Source organism: Penicillium antarcticum, assembly GCF_028974205.1.
Source record: "Penicillium antarcticum strain IBT 31339 chromosome Unknown utg000009l_segment0_segment0, whole genome shotgun sequence".
Lineage (NCBI taxonomy): Eukaryota > Fungi > Ascomycota > Eurotiomycetes > Eurotiales > Aspergillaceae > Penicillium > Penicillium antarcticum.
The window spans coordinates 5,917,151-5,935,788 of NW_026695307.1; the positions used below are offsets into that span (position 1 = coordinate 5,917,151).

An 18,638-nucleotide genomic window follows, 5' to 3' on the forward strand; every position below is an offset into this window, starting at 1 on the left:
ACAGACAGTAGGCGATGAGAAGACAATATCAAGTAAAGACAAACCTCACTTGCTCCTCTATAGCTTCAGACACGTCCCGACGCGAAAGGCGCGTTAATGGCTTATGTCATGCTGATTACCTGACGGATCCACGCTAGCCCAATATGGCGTAGGGGCCTAGAAGTGGATTTGTCGGCCCGACGTAATCCCGAAAATTTTTCAGATTTCCCGTTTGGTCTGCAAGCAAAAGACCACACGCTTTGAAGGATAGGAAATCGCTTGGTTTTCGACATTGAGCCATGGACCTACAATCTCCCTCTGTTCTGGCGCAATTGCCTCGCCCCCTTCACGCATCTACCGGAAAAACACGTATCAGCGATGTCTTCAGTCTCGCCGATGCGAAAAAGCGCAAGCGCTATGAAGTAGCAGTTGCGGTTGATGGTGAGGCTGTGAACATTTACAATGTACGATTCTCAAGAGCTCCCAGTTTTTGAATGCAAACTGACTGATTTTATTAGGTCCAAACACCAAAGCTCGTAACTTCCTACGCCGTCCCGCCGCAATCTACATTCTCTTGCCGCCCATGCTCCGTTCGCCGCAAGCTGTCGAAAAAGTCGGCAGTTCGCAGGCAAACCTACACTGCTGTTACTAAGCCGGAGCACCAGATCAAATGTTTCGTAGAGGAGATCAGCAGCACTGGCTCAAGTGCCCCGGTCATTTCTTCCTCGACTACCACCGTGACCGATTCGACCAGCCCCACCACCTTCGTCGGCATCGTTCCCTCTAGCGCCAACGATGAAGGAGAAACGGATCCCTTCGACATTTTAGCTGTTCACGAGGACGGTCGCGTGCGCAGACTGTCCTCTGATTTGAAGACTCAGCGGTGGAGCATTCAGCACAGCGAGATTGCCAAGGTCTGCTCTACTCACACTGTCCAGTCCAGCTTCTTGGTGGAGTTTGAAGATGCGAAGAAGGCTTTGTTCAAGAGACGACAGGACCTGGCTTCGATGGCATTGGGTGATTTGACGGTCTCTGGTGTCAATGAGCCATCCATCTTGCTGGTGGTATCGCAGCCAAAGAACACCGATAGGGTTTCCTTGAAGGATATTATTGTACAGATGTTCTCTGTTCCCGCGGATTCGACATCGCAGTCTCACGAGAGTCAGCGTTTGAGACATCTCCAAACTTTCCACATCCCGGACCTGAGTGGCCTGGAAACTGCCAACTGCAGTGCTATGCAATGGAGCTTCCACTCTGGCTCGGCGGGCTTGAACCTTTCTTTTGAGAAGGGCTTCATCAATGTCGATCTTTCCCAATATTCTCCTTCCGTTACTTCACAATTCGTGCTTAATGAGCACTTCTCGTCGGTGATGCGCATTTCGCCTCAGTTTGTGATTGGTGCAAGCAAGTCTCTTGTAGCAGTCTATGACACCCAGTACAACTCTGTGCAGCGCAGCATCCCCGCGAACGATATTTCCTCGAGCACCGGATCAACTGCAGAGACACCTACAAACTTCATCAGCTACTTCGCCAAGCTTGGAATTGCAGTGGCCACCAAGGGCAACACCCTCATTGCTTTTGACTTGAGCTCGCTCCCTAGTGCACCCAGCTCTTCTCTGAAGCGTACAAGAGACAGCCTTCTCATTGATGCCATCGGCAAGGGTATTGGTTCATCTGCTGCCCAGTGGGATGTCGTCTCCAAGAAGCATCGATCTGACAACATGGCTTCCCTTCGGCTCACCTCCGCGGAGCAAGTTGAGAGATGGACCCAACTTACACAAACTATTGAGAAGGCGTCCAAGACAAAGAACACCGACTTGTTCGATAACGCTGTTCTGACGTATTTCAGCACTTCTGATGCCTCTACAACACTCCCCGTGCGCGGACAGTATGTTAACTCCGAAGCAACTCTTTTCTTGCTGTCGAAAATTTTCACTGTGGAAGAATCTACATCAAACGATACTGTGTCGGCTTCTTCGGCTTCTCAACTCCGAGTTACTATGTGGCCTCCCACTACCTGTGAGTGGCTCATTCAGCTGGGTCACTTCTCATTCGATAACGTCGAGATTGCACTGCGTCGGGCCTGCAAGCCGCAGGTGCTCCAGAAGTTCCCCACCGGTTCCTTCATCCAGGCTCTGCTTGATTCCGATCCATCTCTGAAGCAAGTCAACCAAGTCCTGGAAGGCCCTACTCTGATCTCCTCGGATGAATTGGCCTATGCGCTCAAGGTCTTCTTGAACCAGGCCCGTTCGCACTCTGGGGCTCTTGAGGAGACTGCTCGGGCAATCACCAACGGTGATGTCGCCACTCCCACTCAAGAGCTCACAAAACACCTCGGGTCCGAAACAGCAACCCTGAAGGATATTTTCGCCGGTCTGAACACCTCTCTCCAGAAGATCCATGCTCAACCTCTCCCAGTTGTTGTGGTTTCCCTTCGCTCTAACCTCTCGCGTACCGAGCTTTTCTCCATGGTCCACCATCTCCGTCTTTCTCTCGCTACTGGAGGCTATACCTCTCGCTTCACCGAAAATCCCCCCACTCCCATCACCCCTCACCAGATCACCCCCGCCCTTTCCCTCGATGTCATTGTTGACCTCCTCACTGCCTCTGTAGACGCCGTTGGTCCATCTGGTTGGATCTCCGCTGTCCCGGCGGCTAGTGATTTCGAGGACTCTGACTCCGTCACAGCGGCTGCTAGCCGTGAGATGGAATTGATTGCGGACATGAAGTCCGAGATTTCCGCTGCTCTCGCGGGTGTCGAGGAAGCAACCTATCTCAAGGGAGTTATGTGCGAGTACCTCCGTTTCGCAGACCAGGTTGTTACTCCAGCCGCTACCTCAGAGATGGATGCCGAGGCCGCTGGTCCTTCTCACCTGGTCCGCCACGAGAAGCTTAATGGTGCCGACCTGATGATCTTCACTCGTCCCGGCGAAGGTGAAGATGGATTTGATGGTGATGCCGGTGGCAAGATGTTGCCCCTGTCGCTCAAGGCTACTTCCGGTGATGTCTCCCGCACCAAGATCAAGAGGTCTACCGGAGAGGTCAAGAGCCGCACCAACCGTGAGATTGGATACTTGCGTCGCAAGGCGGTCGGCAAGTACTCCTTCGAGCGACTCATCATCTAAGACTTTCCTTTCATGTTTTATACTGTACCATTCATTGAGACAAAATATCCTGGAGTTAGACATGATCAATACATACTGAGTTACTTCCAAAAGCTAATCGTGCCTTCAGTTCCTTACCGTAACAAGGTATTAGGAGTACCCTTTACGGACTCCATGAGGAATCCTTTCTGTAAGCGGGTCTATTCAAGAGAATCAGCCACTATACTCGTGCCTCTATGTAACTCCCAAAGCGGGTGTACCGCTTTATATACACCTTTTGCCTTTCTTGGGCTTCTCTTTTCCACTTCTTTTTCACTCATTTTCAAGGGCCTCGATTTAGAGCCATGGTGAAAGGCTCGGCGAGCCACTCAGAACAGGCAGAGAGTGTTTCTACACATAAGAAGAATGTGATATCGCCGTCGTGTGGCACTAACAAAGTATGTATCGTACTAGGTTACTAGATTGGTCTCACCGCTCGTTGCTATGTGCCTTTCCCTGTTTACTCTCGCATTGGGCAGCTATATGTACTCCGTATCCAAGGCAATGTTGGTTTATCTGTGTATGTCATGTCTCTTGGTAGATGGCTTCAGGGAATGCTTCAAGCGACCAACGTGCACACATGTTCTACCCGTTGACAGGTTAAGCTATTAAATCAAAAAGTTAATCGAGCAGATCTGAAATGACGTCAAAGGATGCCCACCAAACCGCTAAAGGAATCGAGGGGCTATATTCTATCTGCAATAGCTTCCACCCTTGAGTGCGCCCTAAAAACTGCACTATTTGGTATTTAATTGCCCTTGCGTAAGGAAACATATTCAATATCTTTGCATTGTGTAACTTGAAAATATTGGAAGTTTTAGTTTAAATTTTAGAGGTTAGTTCAACTTGGTTCTGTTCAGCAGCAGAATATATGTATTGTGCTGTAATTGTTATATACACCTGAATCAAATTAAAAGGAGACACACAAGATCAGACATATGACTCTTCATTACAAACTACCAGTTTAGTCTTCTCTATTAGATCAATTTTGATTGAATTGTACCCTTGCAGAAAAATCGGTCGAGAGATTATTGGGTTATCATCGAGACTAAGTGGGACCATAACATTAGGCTTCGAAACGACTCAATAGTGCCGGGCAATCTGGGGCTTGTAAATGTTAAATATGCCTAGAAATGAATAAGAATCACCGTCGAGTCGAAAATATAGGTTTGATGCATCTCAAAGTATAGATTGCAAAGTGGGCGGAGTCGGTAACCCAGGTAAACACGACAACAAACAAGGAGCTTGAGTGGGGATGAACTGCGCGGACCACATCTCCGCATGTCCACCGTTCTCTTTTGCTCCAATCTTTTTAGCTCCGATTGCCATGTACTAACCACCTAGGTAGGCATGTTTTGTTTAGAGGCGCGAACCAAAGGAAGACGCGTATCATAACAAAGCAAGATGAGCCAACCATGGCTCGACAGTCTTTCCGACGACTGGCCGTCGATGCCAGCATCGCCGACAAGTCCTGCACCAGCACAACCGCTGCCCTCGTCTCCAAGGGCCAGTCTGCCGGGCACGCCCAGTCGCATTCCAGTGCCTGCGCGGCGTTCCGAAAAACAATCACCGGCGGACAAGAAAAAGGTTACCCGGCCCTGTCACTTCCATAGAAAAGAGCCTCCGACCCCAAAGACTCCCCGAACCCCCAAAACACGGAAACCGCGATCACCTGCCCCAGAGAAATCTACGCCCATCACACCCAGGACGAAGGAGAGCCCCAGGCGCGCCTCTGGTGCGGTTCGCAAATCTTCTACGATGGACCATCGCTCCCCGCTCCGATCGGTCTCGAATGCCTCGAACGCCTCGAAATCATCCGAAATCCAGAGCAACAGCACCGTTCAGATCAAAACAAAGAAAGGGAAAGACAGGCAAGAGGGCACACCGGAATGGCGCAGGCGCTTGCTGCGGGGAGAAATCGAGGCGGGCGAACAACGAGATTTGTTCGCGCCGATGGGACTCGAAAGTGTTTTCAAGCCGCCGCCACAGAGTTCATTAACGCAAGACTCCATTCCATTTTCGAAACAGGACGATCAGCTGTGGGATTTCACCGATAACACTTCGCGACAAGGCAGAGACGAGGTGGATAACCGCGATCAGCAATTTGAGCCCGAACCAGCGCGCGTCGGTAGCGAGGACGAAGAAGACAATCACACTGAAGCAGCGTCAGGGACAGTCAATCGCGCGCCTTGGGGCGGAGATGCGACATACGACGCGACTCAGGACCCTGAAGGGTACTCACAAGGGAATACACAACCACGGACGGCGAGTGGATTGGAAGACCTTCGCAACGAAGGCATCACGCCCATTACATTCACGCGAAACAATACAGTTGACGGCACCAAGACGTCCGAGGTCATCAAGTCTGCGCTGAAGCAGGTCACAAACAAATTGGAAAGCCTGTCCATCGAGAACGACAGCCGTCCAGGCTCTCCAGCAAGCGATAGCTTCCTCTTCTACAACCACAGTGAGCCTCGTCCCGACGCGTCATCCCGCGACGACAGTTTGCTTGACGTGACAAGCCACTCTCTCCCCCAGGATCTGTCGATGGGAACAGTCGACTTCCACCGACGTGGAACTCGCTCCTTCCCTCGACGATTCTCTCCATCGCCCTTTCCTTCACATCGTCTCTCTCCCGCAACCCTCGCCAACTCCAAAATCCGCAGTTCTCCTCTTTTCAACCCTTCTCATAGGACTGATTCCCCCGCTTTACCACGTCCATCCTCATCTCACGTTCGACCATCAACTGCCGGGGACTCGGAAGGGAGAGAGGGCAAGATGCCATCTTCAGGGAGTCCGTTGAAGTTGTTTGGTGACCATGACACATTCACGAATAACAGGCTACTTCGGCGCATGAGTCAATTTGAGGAAAGCTTCAGTGATAATTCAGAAGAAGAGCCACCGTCGCCCTCCGAGGAAGCGCGAAGGAAGGGCGAAAACCGCAGCTTCTTGACTGCGAGACACGAGCCGTTACGCGAGACTTCGCCGAGACGTAATGAACGTCACGGATCTCAAAATAACGGACATCGTATAAGTCAATTTGGCGGTGGCGAGTTGGACAAGTTTGATTTCTCGGATGCTAGCCCCTACGAACACAAACTGGTCTATGATGAGGCCGCGGGATTTGGATCCCGACCTACATCACGGAAACGATCATCAACCCGAAACTATCTTCGTGGTTCCTCTGCACATAGCCTATATCATTACAGCAGAACAGCCAGCTCAGGATTCACCCGAAAGCCGTCTGCCTGGGTCCGACAAGATTTCTTTGATGATATACGACCAGCCTCTCGACCTGGTAACAAGGAGAACATGCCCCCTGATGTCAAGCGAGTGCCCAAAGCCCCAGGCATGGACCCAACACCTAAGCGGCGCCGAACGATTATGCGAAAGAACAGTGCCGAACCCAATTACGAGAACGGGGACTCACCCCCCAAGTATGGTGACAGCATGTCCCTTTTACAGAGAAGTCTCATGCAACAGGGCGTACAGCTCGGAAACGGTGACTACCTTGCTCCACCAGGATTTTCCCAATCCATGCAACGCCCGCGCACACCAACTCCAAGCCAGATACGAACCGCTGCTGAAGTGAGTCTCATGACGCATAGAAAGTTCTCCGAGTCAAACTTCGACAACACGGACTATTCCGACTCATTCTCCCTCGATGGCGATGTTCCACTGGTTAAGATCACTGGTACCAGTGATACTTCACGAAAGGGGTCAATCACCACCCAAGACTATCTGAATGAAGCCACTAAGATCATGGACTTGATCCGATCAAAAGGACGAGGTGCGGCAGGCCTGACCAGTGTCCAAGAGTCCGACGTGGAAAGCGAAGGCGACGAGCTTGATCTGAGCTACGAAGATGAATCCACTCGCGAGGCATTCTCTCGCCCACCAAGCCGCGATGGAACGGATCTTCGCAAAATCAGGGAACCCAAGGAACTGAATCCATTGATTTTGAGCCATCTGAAAAAGTACCAGGAGCGAGACGATCGGAGCTTTGATGGTGAAATGTCTCTCCAAGACCGACCGGAAAGTCGGAATGACCTTGATTCACCCAACTCGCAGAACATCCGCATTCAAGGACCGAGGAAGCGTAAAACCAGTGGCATGGCTGATGACACGGCGGAAAATATTGCTCAGGACTTGATGACCATCAATACCCAAATGTCCGGCTTCAGTGTCAGCTCAGTGCCAACAGGCTCTTCACAAAACTCCCAAGTGAAGGGCATGCTGGCTTCTGATATTGTGTCCCACCTCATTCCGAATCAAGTCAACGGGTTCAAATATGACCGCCGCATCAATCAATGGGTCAAGGATGGAGTCGAGGAGCCCCGGCCTTCTTCCGAACCCGAGGAAGGCGAGGATCCGTTCAGAGATATTCCGGACTTGAGTGTAGATGAGCTACAAGAGATGATGAGAGTGCATGGTCTCAGCTCTCCCACAAAGAGCACGACTGGTGACCAAGAAGAAGTCAGAGCCTGCAGTCCTCTGGCCGCACGCAGGTCTCCCACCAAGACAGATGTTAGGCCGCACACGAGGGATGGTGGCCCTTCTCTCAACGGAACTTCGATTCTCTCCAGACAGACTCGATTCACGTCAAGTGTTCCCAACACTGGCACTAGAGCGACATCATGGGAGACACAGGAGATAGAGAGACGAAACCAACCTGGACTAAAGAGTTCAGAGAACCAGCGCCACGAGTCTGTGTCTTCGAAGGCGTCCCGCTCTCAGGGAAAACAAGCACGTGTTGCTACTGTCAATCTATCATCGGCTGCTGCACAAGCCGCTTCCGAAGGGGAAAACAGTAACACGGAGCGTGATCCAGCCTCTCAGGATCACGTCTACCAAGGAATTCCCCCACCCGAAGAGCCAGCTCAATCAGATCATGAAACTGGCTCGGTCCGATCTTCTGTTCCTCCAACTGGACGCCAAACTTCTGTTGCCGGACAGCCTTTCATTCGTCGTCCCATTTCAAGAATTGAGGAGAGGAACGAGGACACCGTCGATGAAAAGAGTCTCATCCGCAGGAACGAATCACTTTCCGTTGATGATACACCGGCTCGCAATGGGGCAGAACAGTCTTTGATGCCAATCCAGAGCGCTGGCCCTGACACAAGTTACAGCTTCCACCTCAGTCCTCTTGCAGACTTTTCAGTTAACCAGGGTGACCGAGCTCTAAACCTTGAGATGAGCTATGTGGCTCAACGGACAAACCCATCTTCTCTGCGTCAAGTACACGGCACATTTGCATTGGCGACCGGAGATTTGATCAAACATATCACTGATGTCGAGCCCTATGAGCCTTACTGGGAGCATGTGCGTCGCCTGGTTCTACGCCAGAAGGGGTTGATCACGCTGCATAAGCTCAATGAGTTCTGCCCACGGTTGGAGGAATTGGATGTTTCCGACAACGACATTGGCCAATTGAGTGGGATCCCATCCTCATTGCGAACGCTCAAAATCCCACGAAACTGCCTCTCTAACCTCACTCCCTGGAGCCATTTGGTTAATCTGCAATACCTTGATGTCTCAGGAAACGACATCGAGACTTTGGATGGCTTCTCAAGCTTGATCCATCTCCGAGAGCTGAAGGCGAATGACAATCAAATCCGCAATATTGATGGGATTCTAGACCTCAATGGCTTGCTGAGTTTGAAACTGAGCAACAACTCTGTGACCGCGGTGGATTTTGAAGGGTCTGAGCTGTAAGTTGTCTTCAACGTTCGGAAATCCATGGTACTAATCGAATGTAAAGGACACGTCTTCGGGATCTTGACCTAAGTCACAACTGTTTAACTTCCGTTCGCAATGTTGACTGGCTCCCGTCACTTGCCACTCTTGATCTCAGTGCCAACCAGATCACTAGTCTTGAATCTCCAGCATCGCTCATCAGCTTGCGCGCTCTTAAGCTGTCGGACAATTATCTCGAGTCTTTGGATGTACGGGCATTTTCATCCGTGAGCCTTCTCTACCTTGACCAAAATCATCTCTCGACCGTCACCGGCCTGGAAAACTGCCACAATCTAGAGGTTCTGTCTCTACGGGAGCAAACACCCAGAGAAAAGGATCCCAGTTTCACGATAGACCTTGATCTGGGGCTCATCAAGGATATCCGCAAAGTCTTCTTGTCCTCCAACAAACTTTCATCCGAAACACTCTCCCCATCTGCTCCTCTCTTACGCCTCCAGCTTCTTGATTTGGCTGCGTGTACATTGAAGAGCATCCCAAGTGACTTTGCGATGAGCTTTCCTAACCTGAAAGTTCTCAACTTGAACTTCAACTCTGTCGATGACGTCGAACCCCTGGTGGGCATGAATTGTCTCGCCAGATTGATGATAGTTGGCAATCGTCTCGCGCGGATGAGAAGGGTCTCTCAAATCCTCAGTCGATTAGGACGAACTGGAAATGGAACTGCGTGTTCCTTGCGCAAGCTTGATATCCGTGGAAACCCTTTGACTATTGGCTTTTACCCTCCAGCAGTAACTGGAAATGGCACGAACGCGGATAGGAAGAAGTTGAAGTCGAACGAACATGCAATTGTTCGTCATCAACAAAACCACCGAGATCTTTCCGATGCTCTCGCAGAGCACGGAAATGATGACCAGATATCTCACTGTGCAACAATGGGAGACAAGGCAAAACCCGACATGGACATCGAAATCAACGACCCCTTCACAGTCCCACTCGCAGACCCTCTCGCCGACGGGAAATATCTGACTCATCTCGACCAAGCCACACGTCTGCGTCGGAGAGTCCTTGAACTCCTCCTGTACGCAGGCACAAGCGGTTCGCTCCATACCCTGGATGGTCTGGAGCTCCGACCATCGCTGGGCGATGAGGCTTCCGATATGCACCAAGCGTGGGATAGACTGGAGCATCTTGGCGTGCTGAAGAGGAAGGCGATAAAAAATTAAGGGTATATTCTTTGTTATTGTTCTAAGTTGATATTACGACGCGCGGAACAAGGTTGTTTTGAGCATTGTTGGTAGCGTGCATGGAGTTGGGCCCTTTGCCTGACTTCCTTTTGGGTGGACTTGGTCGTGCTTGGAGTTAAGTGTTTTGCCATCCGCATAATTGCATTATTGGAGTTTTTGTTATTTAATCAATTGTTGTTTCCTTTCATGAATATTCAGCTTACCATGCAGGTGCTTTGGGCTTTCTTTGTTAGACCCTGGCCGGCCTGTTTTCCCCGGATGGTAAAAAGAGCCAATAGGCACTAGGACACGCTAGGCCTTTGCTATGCGCGGGATCCACCGCTTCTATAAACAGGCATAAGCTATGTAAAGGGAACCATTGGTTGTGTTATCGCTTCTGGTGGGTCTGTGCTGTCTCTTCTGTCCTCTTTGTCCCTTTTTTGTTGGGCCTGTGCTATCTCTTTCTGTCCTCTCTGTCCTCTCTGTCCCCCTTTGACCCAATCTGTTCCATTCTGTTCCGCTCTCGCTCTTTTCATGTCACTAGAGCCCCCCAGTTAGATACTCTAGATACACTACGATTTAATCATAGGTATAGGCTAGGTGAACCGTACAGCTAATGATCTCATTAAAGTTTCATGCTACTTTGACCGGAATCTGCCGCGAGATCGTTGCATCATAAGAGCTTAAACACCATAGAATAACACCCGACAATAAGTCGCAGTGACGTCAAAGAAGGAAAATCATATTCGGTAGGTAAAGTCTGATTAAGGTACGGCAATAGGGCATGCACGGCGGAATATATGAGGATCCGGGTTATGACCGAAAGAAGTAAAGGGTCGGTAATGGGTTTAATTGAACCTGATCTACTTGGGTCCACCATTTTCGTGGAGACACCGCTGCCGATCATCGACTGGGGTTGAGTGAGATTTACCGGTATAGAATCAATCCGGTTTATACGGTGGAAGACACATGACGTGGCCAGGAGAGCACCTTACCCCGGAAGATTGGCGATGGCCACAATGTTCTCGTTGCCAACGATCAGTTCCTGATTCATGATTCCTCTCAATTGATGTATCACATACAAGGTGGATCTTGTATGCTAGTCATTGTTATCATTTTGCAGTCGCCCTTCCACGACCCGCAAAAGCCGTGAAGCAACTAAGTAGGATCGTCGTCTGAGCATCCTGGAATTTCACTCCTGCCAGAGCATAGGAGAATTCAATTGGGTCTCCCAGGCATGTGGCCCCGCAGATGAAAATTTCGGAGCAGGCAGAGCCGCATCCTGGCCGAGGGAGTGGGCCCGCCTTCCCCGGCGCCGCAATGCGCATTCGTTGCGGTGGATTATTACCTTGTTGCCTCGTTTGATGGATCTGGAACACACCTCCGTCTGGATAAACTATTTCGGCATTTGTACAGTGTCAGGTATTTCCCCTATTCGCTTTGCCCCTGTTATTGCCCTGCCAACTATTGCGATTTCCTGACCGCCAGACATCTCAGTTTCATGTTTTAGACCAATCAGAGCCCGAGATATCTCTTACCAGGGGTACATACTAGCTGATGGCACTGGCTAAGTTCTGACCGTCACTTACTTGTTAACGCCCCGGAAAGACCATAGCAACATCCTTGGCACCGAGGGAGACGCGGATATCACCACTGTGGCTGAGTGACGATCGCAGAGCATCACATTCCCGCAATGTTCTGTCACACCGAAGGTAACGAGTCCGAAGTGAGGCAGAATAGTCGGTACCGCGGAGAAGTCAGGGCAGGGGTGTATCAGGGGAGACACGTGCCATCATTGTGTTTGGCTGGCATAGTGAAGAACTATGAATATATTGAAAGAGACTAATAAGATGAAAAGAGATGAGGTCCGTGATCTCAGGCTGGTAAAAACCAAGAGACAAATATCGCTATACTGTTAAAGGACACATTGACAAATAATATCTCTCTAAGCGAAGAAAAGGCAAAATAATAATAAATAATAATAATAATGATAATCATAAATAATAAAATAAATATAAGATAAAAAGAAAAAAAAGTGGAAAAAAAAGGAAAAACAGTATCCTTCTGCCTACTGTACCTGCGGTGCATGTCAAAGGTCTCTCAGTTCTTCTGGTCACATAATCGGGTTTCCTAGTTGCCTTTATATTTAGATATTGACACCACTGGGCCTCCTATTGCCGTTGCAAGGGAAACAGGAAGTATACACATGCATTTCCTGGGTATATGAGTATATGCCTGAGATTATGGGGCTTCACCTATAAGTTCAAGGTCACACTTTTTTTAGTCAAATCCGATCTATACTCGACGAGCCGATTGGCACAGAATAACGGAGAACCACACAAGACTCCACTCCGTAATTAATTATACACAGAACAACGGAGAATCACACAAGACTCCACTTCGTAATCAATTAAACACGTTTAGCAGGCAGGGTGATCACCATGCAGCAAAGAACCACATCACTGTCAGCGCTTCACCAAAAAGTGACCATGGAATCGATATAAATTGGTGTCCTGCTCAGCTAGAATTCACAAGAACACAGGCAGAGCTTTCTTTCCACTTTTGCAGTTAGGATTTACTCAAGCCGTTCAACAATGGCCGATGCTTTGACAGGTTTTATTGGTGCTTTTGCCCACCAGATATCCGAAATCAAGAGGAAAATTAAAGACATTATCTGGCCCCCCGAAGCGGCCGGAAGTCAAGAAGAAGAAAGCGTGAGTCGACATATCTACTCAGGACGCATATAACCTGATCCTAACTCCCTCAGGAGGACACGCCGCCTATCCCTCAAAAGCCCAATCCCTTTTCTTCCGGTATCCGAGAGCGAAGACCTTGGAAGTGTTAGTTGTTATCCTCGTGGATCTCACCGAAAGATTCGTTGTGCGCGAAATTTGCTAAAGAGATATAGACACGGACCATTGAACCTGTCGCTCCAAGGGCTTTATTCCAAAAAGTTCTGAGAAAAAGGCGGTTTGTTAGTGATGCTTTAATTTCTTATTTAAGGGAAAGATGGATCATTGCACAGTACGGCGCTTCCCCCGGTAAAATGAATACGCATTTACGATGACATTTATAGGTCTTGAAAAAGGCGCCGTGGGAAATGGGTTGGGTAATGTAGCAGGAAAGCATATTGTGTTATTAAAGGACATCAGAAACAAAAGCGGAGGGTTCTATGCTCGGAGTCACCAAAATTGGGTTCATGGAGCTGCTTTGTGTAAGAGTAGGTATTTAAATTTGCACTTAGAAACTAAGAGTAAGAGAACAGATAACAGAAAATAGCGGTATGTGGTAAGGGTATGGCACAGCATTTTGATACCACTTGATACCTGTGCTCAGCCGCCCTGTTTTGGCCCCAACACAGTGACTGTTGAGAAGGAGGCCTCTGCCTTGCCTCAACAACAGCAGTCTCAGCCAGTTGCATTTACACTTTGCAAACTCTCCGCACAAATTCTGAGCATCACTGGGAATGCCGATTTACCTATGTTCCCTCAGGCTTCTTAGATCTCGCAACACTTCACCCAGAACACTTCGAGCGATCCTTGGACGCGATGAGCATCTCGCCAGCTCTTTTCTATTCACGAAAGACGCGACAAGCTCATGAAATCATATCGGAAGCTGTGGCATACCAATTAGCACCTTTGACTAGCTCAAAGACAGGCCTTGACATGTCTTCCTGAGATTCCTCGCAGGCTCGATTTCCTAAACTCTCGGCTCCTCGAATACTCGTCTATTCGAACATACAAATCGACCTCGGACGAGGATATCTAAAAGGGCGCGGCAGAGCCAGGTGGGCTGAATGCAAGCATATGCCCCAGCGTGTTACCCGCAAAGCCTACCCGCGATCACGTCTAGCCTAGGTCCAGATTTCGGGAAGGAGAGACAATGTATCCTGTGAGTCTTGGCCTGGAGGCCCCCGAGAGCGCAGCTAAACACTGTTGAATCTCACCCGAGAATTGTTCGGATCCCCCGGTCACTTGCAAAGGAAAATAAGTGACATCTGTTAACATGACCTGTTCTATCTAGGTAGCTACTTAGGTAGGTCATCACGATCTTAATACACAGTCACGTGAAATTACAGAATGTAAGCTGACAAAACTTATCTAGCCTCCCTTTCAAAAGGTCCCATAAGGTATCGATCCAATTGATAGCATTGGAAATATAACAGGTCCAGATAGCTAGCTAGCTAGGCTCAGCATGCTCCCAAAGGCTCCGACCATCTTAAATACACCGGAAATTGCTACAGCTACGAGCACTTCAGCGCGAGCCTGTATTAGGGCAATACAAGATGAGCTTTAAACATTTGGGGGCTCAGGATAACAAGTTTCGAGATACCAGTGGCTCTCATGAAGCCCTAAGGAAGCTGTGACTCTTCTAGTCACCATTAACTTGACCAACTGCCGTTCACACGCAAAAGTACTACCCCTTGCACCAGCTGCCAGCCGAGACATGCACACACGTGCCGTCAGCGCGTTGTGTCACATTGATGTACCGCCAAACGCTCCACGGAAAACAGTTTGAATGACTATTATTCGTGTTTCTAGCGACATGTGCATGGACATGTTTGTGACTTACCGTGGCCCTCAGTGGAGCGGTTGCGGGTCGGCCCATATAGCCTTAACCTTATTCTGTTGACATAAAACTTTACCAAGAAGGCTTCGGTGAGGCTACTGTACCACATATCAAGAAATCGCACATGCAATGAGTCACGCAGAGTGGCCAAATCATGCCAGATGCTTTGATTTCGTAGAAGCCCCAGAAGAGAGAGATCCACCTGGAGATACTAAGGCACCAAAGCAGAAAGGACAACACTAATTAGTATTCCAACAAACCACGCTCTTCCTCATGAGTAACCCTCTCTTTCTCGATCTCCAGCGTAGCGTCGTGTGCTATCGCGACGTCCCGACGTGCCTCATCTAGCAAAATCATGTCCGTCTCTCCCGAGCGACTCTTGAATACACGATCCATCTCCTCTAATGTCGCACCCTTGGTTTCTGGAAGGAAAAACCAAATCTAAATAATGCTAGCAGCAAGGAACACGGTGAAGAAAACATAAGTATCCCACTTCCAAGTCTGGAACATAGGTGGAACGAAGGGGCGACAGCGACGTTGTTGAACTAAATCATAGTTCGTACTGCTTTACACTCTAATAAATACACTTACCCAATTACTTGATGCGCCAAAAGAAGAGCCCTTGGACCGAACAGATAGGGGAAATATTTCTGCTACCGGTGTCCATGATACTGGACCCCAGGTAGCACCAAATGCTCCGACATAGATCCAGATGAAAGCCATTGCAGCCCAGCCAGTGTTTGAATGATTTTCAGAGTCGTTCCCGAACTTGGCGACGATGATGCCAGCCAGGACCATCGCATCCACATGACGGCCGAACCGGCGTAAAGCATGGGCTTTCGACCGACTCTATCGATGAGAGGCATGGCTGGGAGAGTGCATACGAAGAACACTACTTCAGTGGCACTGGTGGCTAGCAGGGGAGACGCCAGGCCATGTCGGCTTGTGTTTCTCCAACGCCGCCAATGCTATTACTTCCACATCACATCCAGAATGGCAGCATGATTCCGAAAATTGTAGCGGACTGGTAAAATGATACTAAGAATCCAGGAAGCTCAGGCGCTGATAACTCGGCATTATATAGGGGACTTTCGCACCGCACAGTCAGTTGATGGACCTAAACCAAGAGCAAGAATTGAACCCACCCAACACCACTAAAGGTACCAACCCCAAGACCGGTGAAGAACCTGCCGGCGTATAGCAAACCGGGCTTGTGGTAGCTGGCTCCGCAATAGAGATAGCTTCCGAGGACAACCCAACAACAGGCCGAGAACATGGTATACGTCTGGGAGAATATCTCACCCAGAACTCCTGCTGAGAGAGAACCGAGGATACCACCCAGTTGCAACATTGATGTGGGCCAACCGTTCGCACTAGAGGATGCAACGACAGTAGGGAAGTTGTCTGTAAAGCGAGTCATAACCAGGGACTGGCCCAGGACTCCCTGTTGGTATCCATACTCAAATCCGCCAATCCGATCCAGATTTTTAGAATAAAGTCTACCAGAAGAGATTATCTGAAACATATGAGGCGAAGAGAGCAATGGCCATTAGTTTGGGGTTGTGTAAGAGCGATGTCCAGCGGTTCTTCATCGCCGACTGAGCGCGTGAGTCCCTATTCGATTCATCTACCATTTCCGTCATACTGACAACTGAAAATAAAACAACTTGAAATTTTAGTCGTGATCTACGGAAATGAGGTTATCCCGGCTGAAAGCGGAGATATCATAAAATAAGGACAAGCCCTCGAGTGAGCATGGTGGGTACAGCTAGACATATTTATCAAACCGATGCTGTAAAATCAGACCATCAAGGAAGAATAAACCATCGCTATAATATCCGCCTTGGAATAGGCTTCTTTTGGAAGTTGGTGGCACTCGGGAATACTGCGGGGTTTGCAGGGAAGTACAGGGAACTTCCAGATGGCCTGGACTTTTATCCCCACGCCCAAGTTCAGCGCAAGTAAGGCGGGTCAGTTTGAGTAGTGCTAAGCACTTCGATTGCCGAGAGTTTGACCCTAAACTAATTTGTTAATGCTAACCACTCTCGGCCCGCTTCTGGAGGCAGCCAGAAGCGCTTCGCTTCCTAAGCATTTACCAAGCTATAGAAAATCCAGCAAGGTTCAGAAGTAGACAAAGAATAGATTTGGTTAGTTCTACTGAGGAGACGGGCTTTATAGCTCACAACTAAGGAGGAAAATCCAACTAAGGCCTGAAAACTAAGTCAACCGTGCCCGCCAAAATCACCAGATTCATACTAGGTTGGTCTTGTGCTATTACCTTACGAACTTCGTGTATATTATTATTGAGCAACTGATAGAAGTGAAATGATATGAAGATCGAAATAAGCTAAATTAAAGGACTTTGATAAAAACACGGTCATAGCGAGTCAAAGGAAACAGCCCATCATCGGTTCCCTCCAGAATGATCGAAATAGTCTGACCGCGCTTTGCGTCAGCTGGAATCGTCACACTCGCTCGGTTCTTCCCCTGAGCAGCCACAGCCACGGTACCGGGGTATGTACCTTCCTCCAGATACTGCCACCAGGAAGTGTGGACGTTGTCATCATCTGGATCGTGAACTGCACCAGCCAGATTTACCGTAGCCCCAGGATACCCCTTCACTGAACCAACATTCAAAATCTCAACAGAGGGCGCATGGTTTCCGTCGCTGTACTTCAATTTCACTGTCCACTGCATGCGGGCCGCAAAGTCGTTCTGAATTGGCGCTATCCAACGGCTCATGGTGTACAAGCCCACTTCGGTGCCATTTTGACCGGCCTCAGTTTCAGCCATCACCCACAGATCTGGAGATGTAGAGTTTTGCTTGGCTCGGCCGCCCCAGCCACCGAGCTTCGGATTGGTTGGTTCTTGGAGGCCAGTGGTCAACAATGGGTTGAAAGCCACATTATCACCCTCGGAAAGGAAGTCGTATGGGTCGAGTGGATTACACCAGCTAGTGACTGCTGCCGTTGCATTGCCGAAAATGTCCTCTGGATCGCCCGGCATGGACTGGCCGTCGAGCCAGGCGCGGTAGAGTCTTCCATACGGTCCCATTTCGATGTTTGGTCTGATCCATTCACCGGTGAAATACAAGTTGTCGTTGGGCAAGCCGCGGACATTACCCTGGCCTTTGTTGCAGTTGTATGCCCAGAGGTCGTAGCCAGCTGAAAGCTCCTCGACGCGGATTTGGGGCCAGTGCGCAGCGATATACTCAACGTACGTATCGTCCTGGAAGCCACTAGCCATGATGACAGCTTTGCGGGAGATAGTTTCCTTGATACGCGCCCAGTTGCGTGATTTGGAATACCGGTCCTCGATTGACTTGAGAGCACGGGCGATGGTGTTGGTGCCACCCCAGGCCTGCAAGTAAAGCTTTCGGGGATCATCGTCCAGCAAGAGCTCTTTGATGAGATCAGAGCCAGCGGTGTCCTTATCCATCTCACCCTCAAAGTCGATGTTGCCAATTCTGACCGTGGACAGCAGCTCCTTTGGGGTCGGATAAGATGGATCATGGCAACGAAGATTCGGATAAACCTCTGCGTAAGCCTTAAGGACTATGTCCTCGATGGTCCGGGTGCCGGTCCAGCGCAACGATGTGCCGTTGCCATTGCCGGCCCAGTGCCATACGCTAGAGCTATAGATGATGCCCTGCGTATCGAGGTCGTTTGTATAAAGGAGGTATCGGATGAGTGAGGCCAGGTCGTCTTGCTCCATGTCGGTTGTGACGACCGTGCGCAGTTTCGCTGATTTGCTGGTAGCATAGCTCGATACGGCAGGCAGCGTGGTGGCTACCAAGCCAAGTGTGAAAACATGGCGGACAATGGACCACATACCGGGCAATGCAGCTTGTCCAGTAGGATTATCGAGCGTGATATTTGATCTTCGACGAGATATCAAGATCAAGTTTGAGCCTGTTTATATAGGTCACGTAAACCCTGAAGCTAGCCCTACAGAGGAATTGCGGGGACCCCACACTTTTGGTCATTGGCCCTGGCGGGGTCGCTCCGCATTGCGTTCCTCAAGAGGG

The 18,638-nt window shown here is 49.6% G+C and overlaps 5 protein-coding genes across 5 annotated transcripts; 3 read left to right on the forward strand and 2 right to left on the reverse strand.

Annotated features, from left to right (window-relative positions):
• Window positions 1-278: 278 nt before the first annotated feature.
• Window positions 279-3,104, forward strand: N7508_010579 (uncharacterized protein; the record flags this gene model as incomplete). Its single annotated transcript, XM_058468639.1, has 2 exons — window positions 279-443; window positions 498-3,104. 2 exons carry the CDS (start codon window positions 279-281, stop codon window positions 3,102-3,104), a joined length of 2,772 nt encoding a protein of 923 aa, XP_058316485.1.
• Window positions 3,105-4,526: 1,422 nt separating this feature from the next.
• Window positions 4,527-10,042, forward strand: N7508_010580 (uncharacterized protein; the record flags this gene model as incomplete). The annotated part of the gene is made up of 2 exons (XM_058468640.1): window positions 4,527-8,833; window positions 8,884-10,042. The coding sequence occupies 2 exons, from the start codon at window positions 4,527-4,529 to the stop codon at window positions 10,040-10,042; spliced, it is 5,466 nt and encodes a 1,821-aa protein (XP_058316486.1).
• Window positions 10,043-12,636: 2,594 nt separating this feature from the next.
• Window positions 12,637-12,940, forward strand: N7508_010581 (uncharacterized protein; the record flags this gene model as incomplete). The annotated part of the gene is made up of 2 exons (XM_058468641.1): window positions 12,637-12,756; window positions 12,779-12,940. The coding sequence occupies 2 exons, from the start codon at window positions 12,637-12,639 to the stop codon at window positions 12,938-12,940; spliced, it is 282 nt and encodes a 93-aa protein (XP_058316487.1).
• A 1,932-nt stretch (window positions 12,941-14,872) lies between these two features.
• N7508_010582 (uncharacterized protein) lies at window positions 14,873-16,254 on the reverse strand (the record flags this gene model as incomplete). Its single annotated transcript, XM_058468642.1, has 4 exons — window positions 14,873-15,052; window positions 15,203-15,460; window positions 15,780-15,984; window positions 16,115-16,254. Coding segments are annotated over 4 exons (783 nt in total), but the record flags the coding sequence as incomplete, so codon positions are not given.
• A 709-nt stretch (window positions 16,255-16,963) lies between these two features.
• On the reverse strand, window positions 16,964-18,442 carry N7508_010583 (DUF1593 domain-containing protein; the record flags this gene model as incomplete). The annotated part of the gene is made up of 1 exon (XM_058468643.1): window positions 16,964-18,442. The coding sequence occupies one exon, from the start codon at window positions 18,440-18,442 to the stop codon at window positions 16,964-16,966; it is 1,479 nt and encodes a 492-aa protein (XP_058316489.1).
• Between the last annotated feature and the right edge of the window lie 196 nt (window positions 18,443-18,638).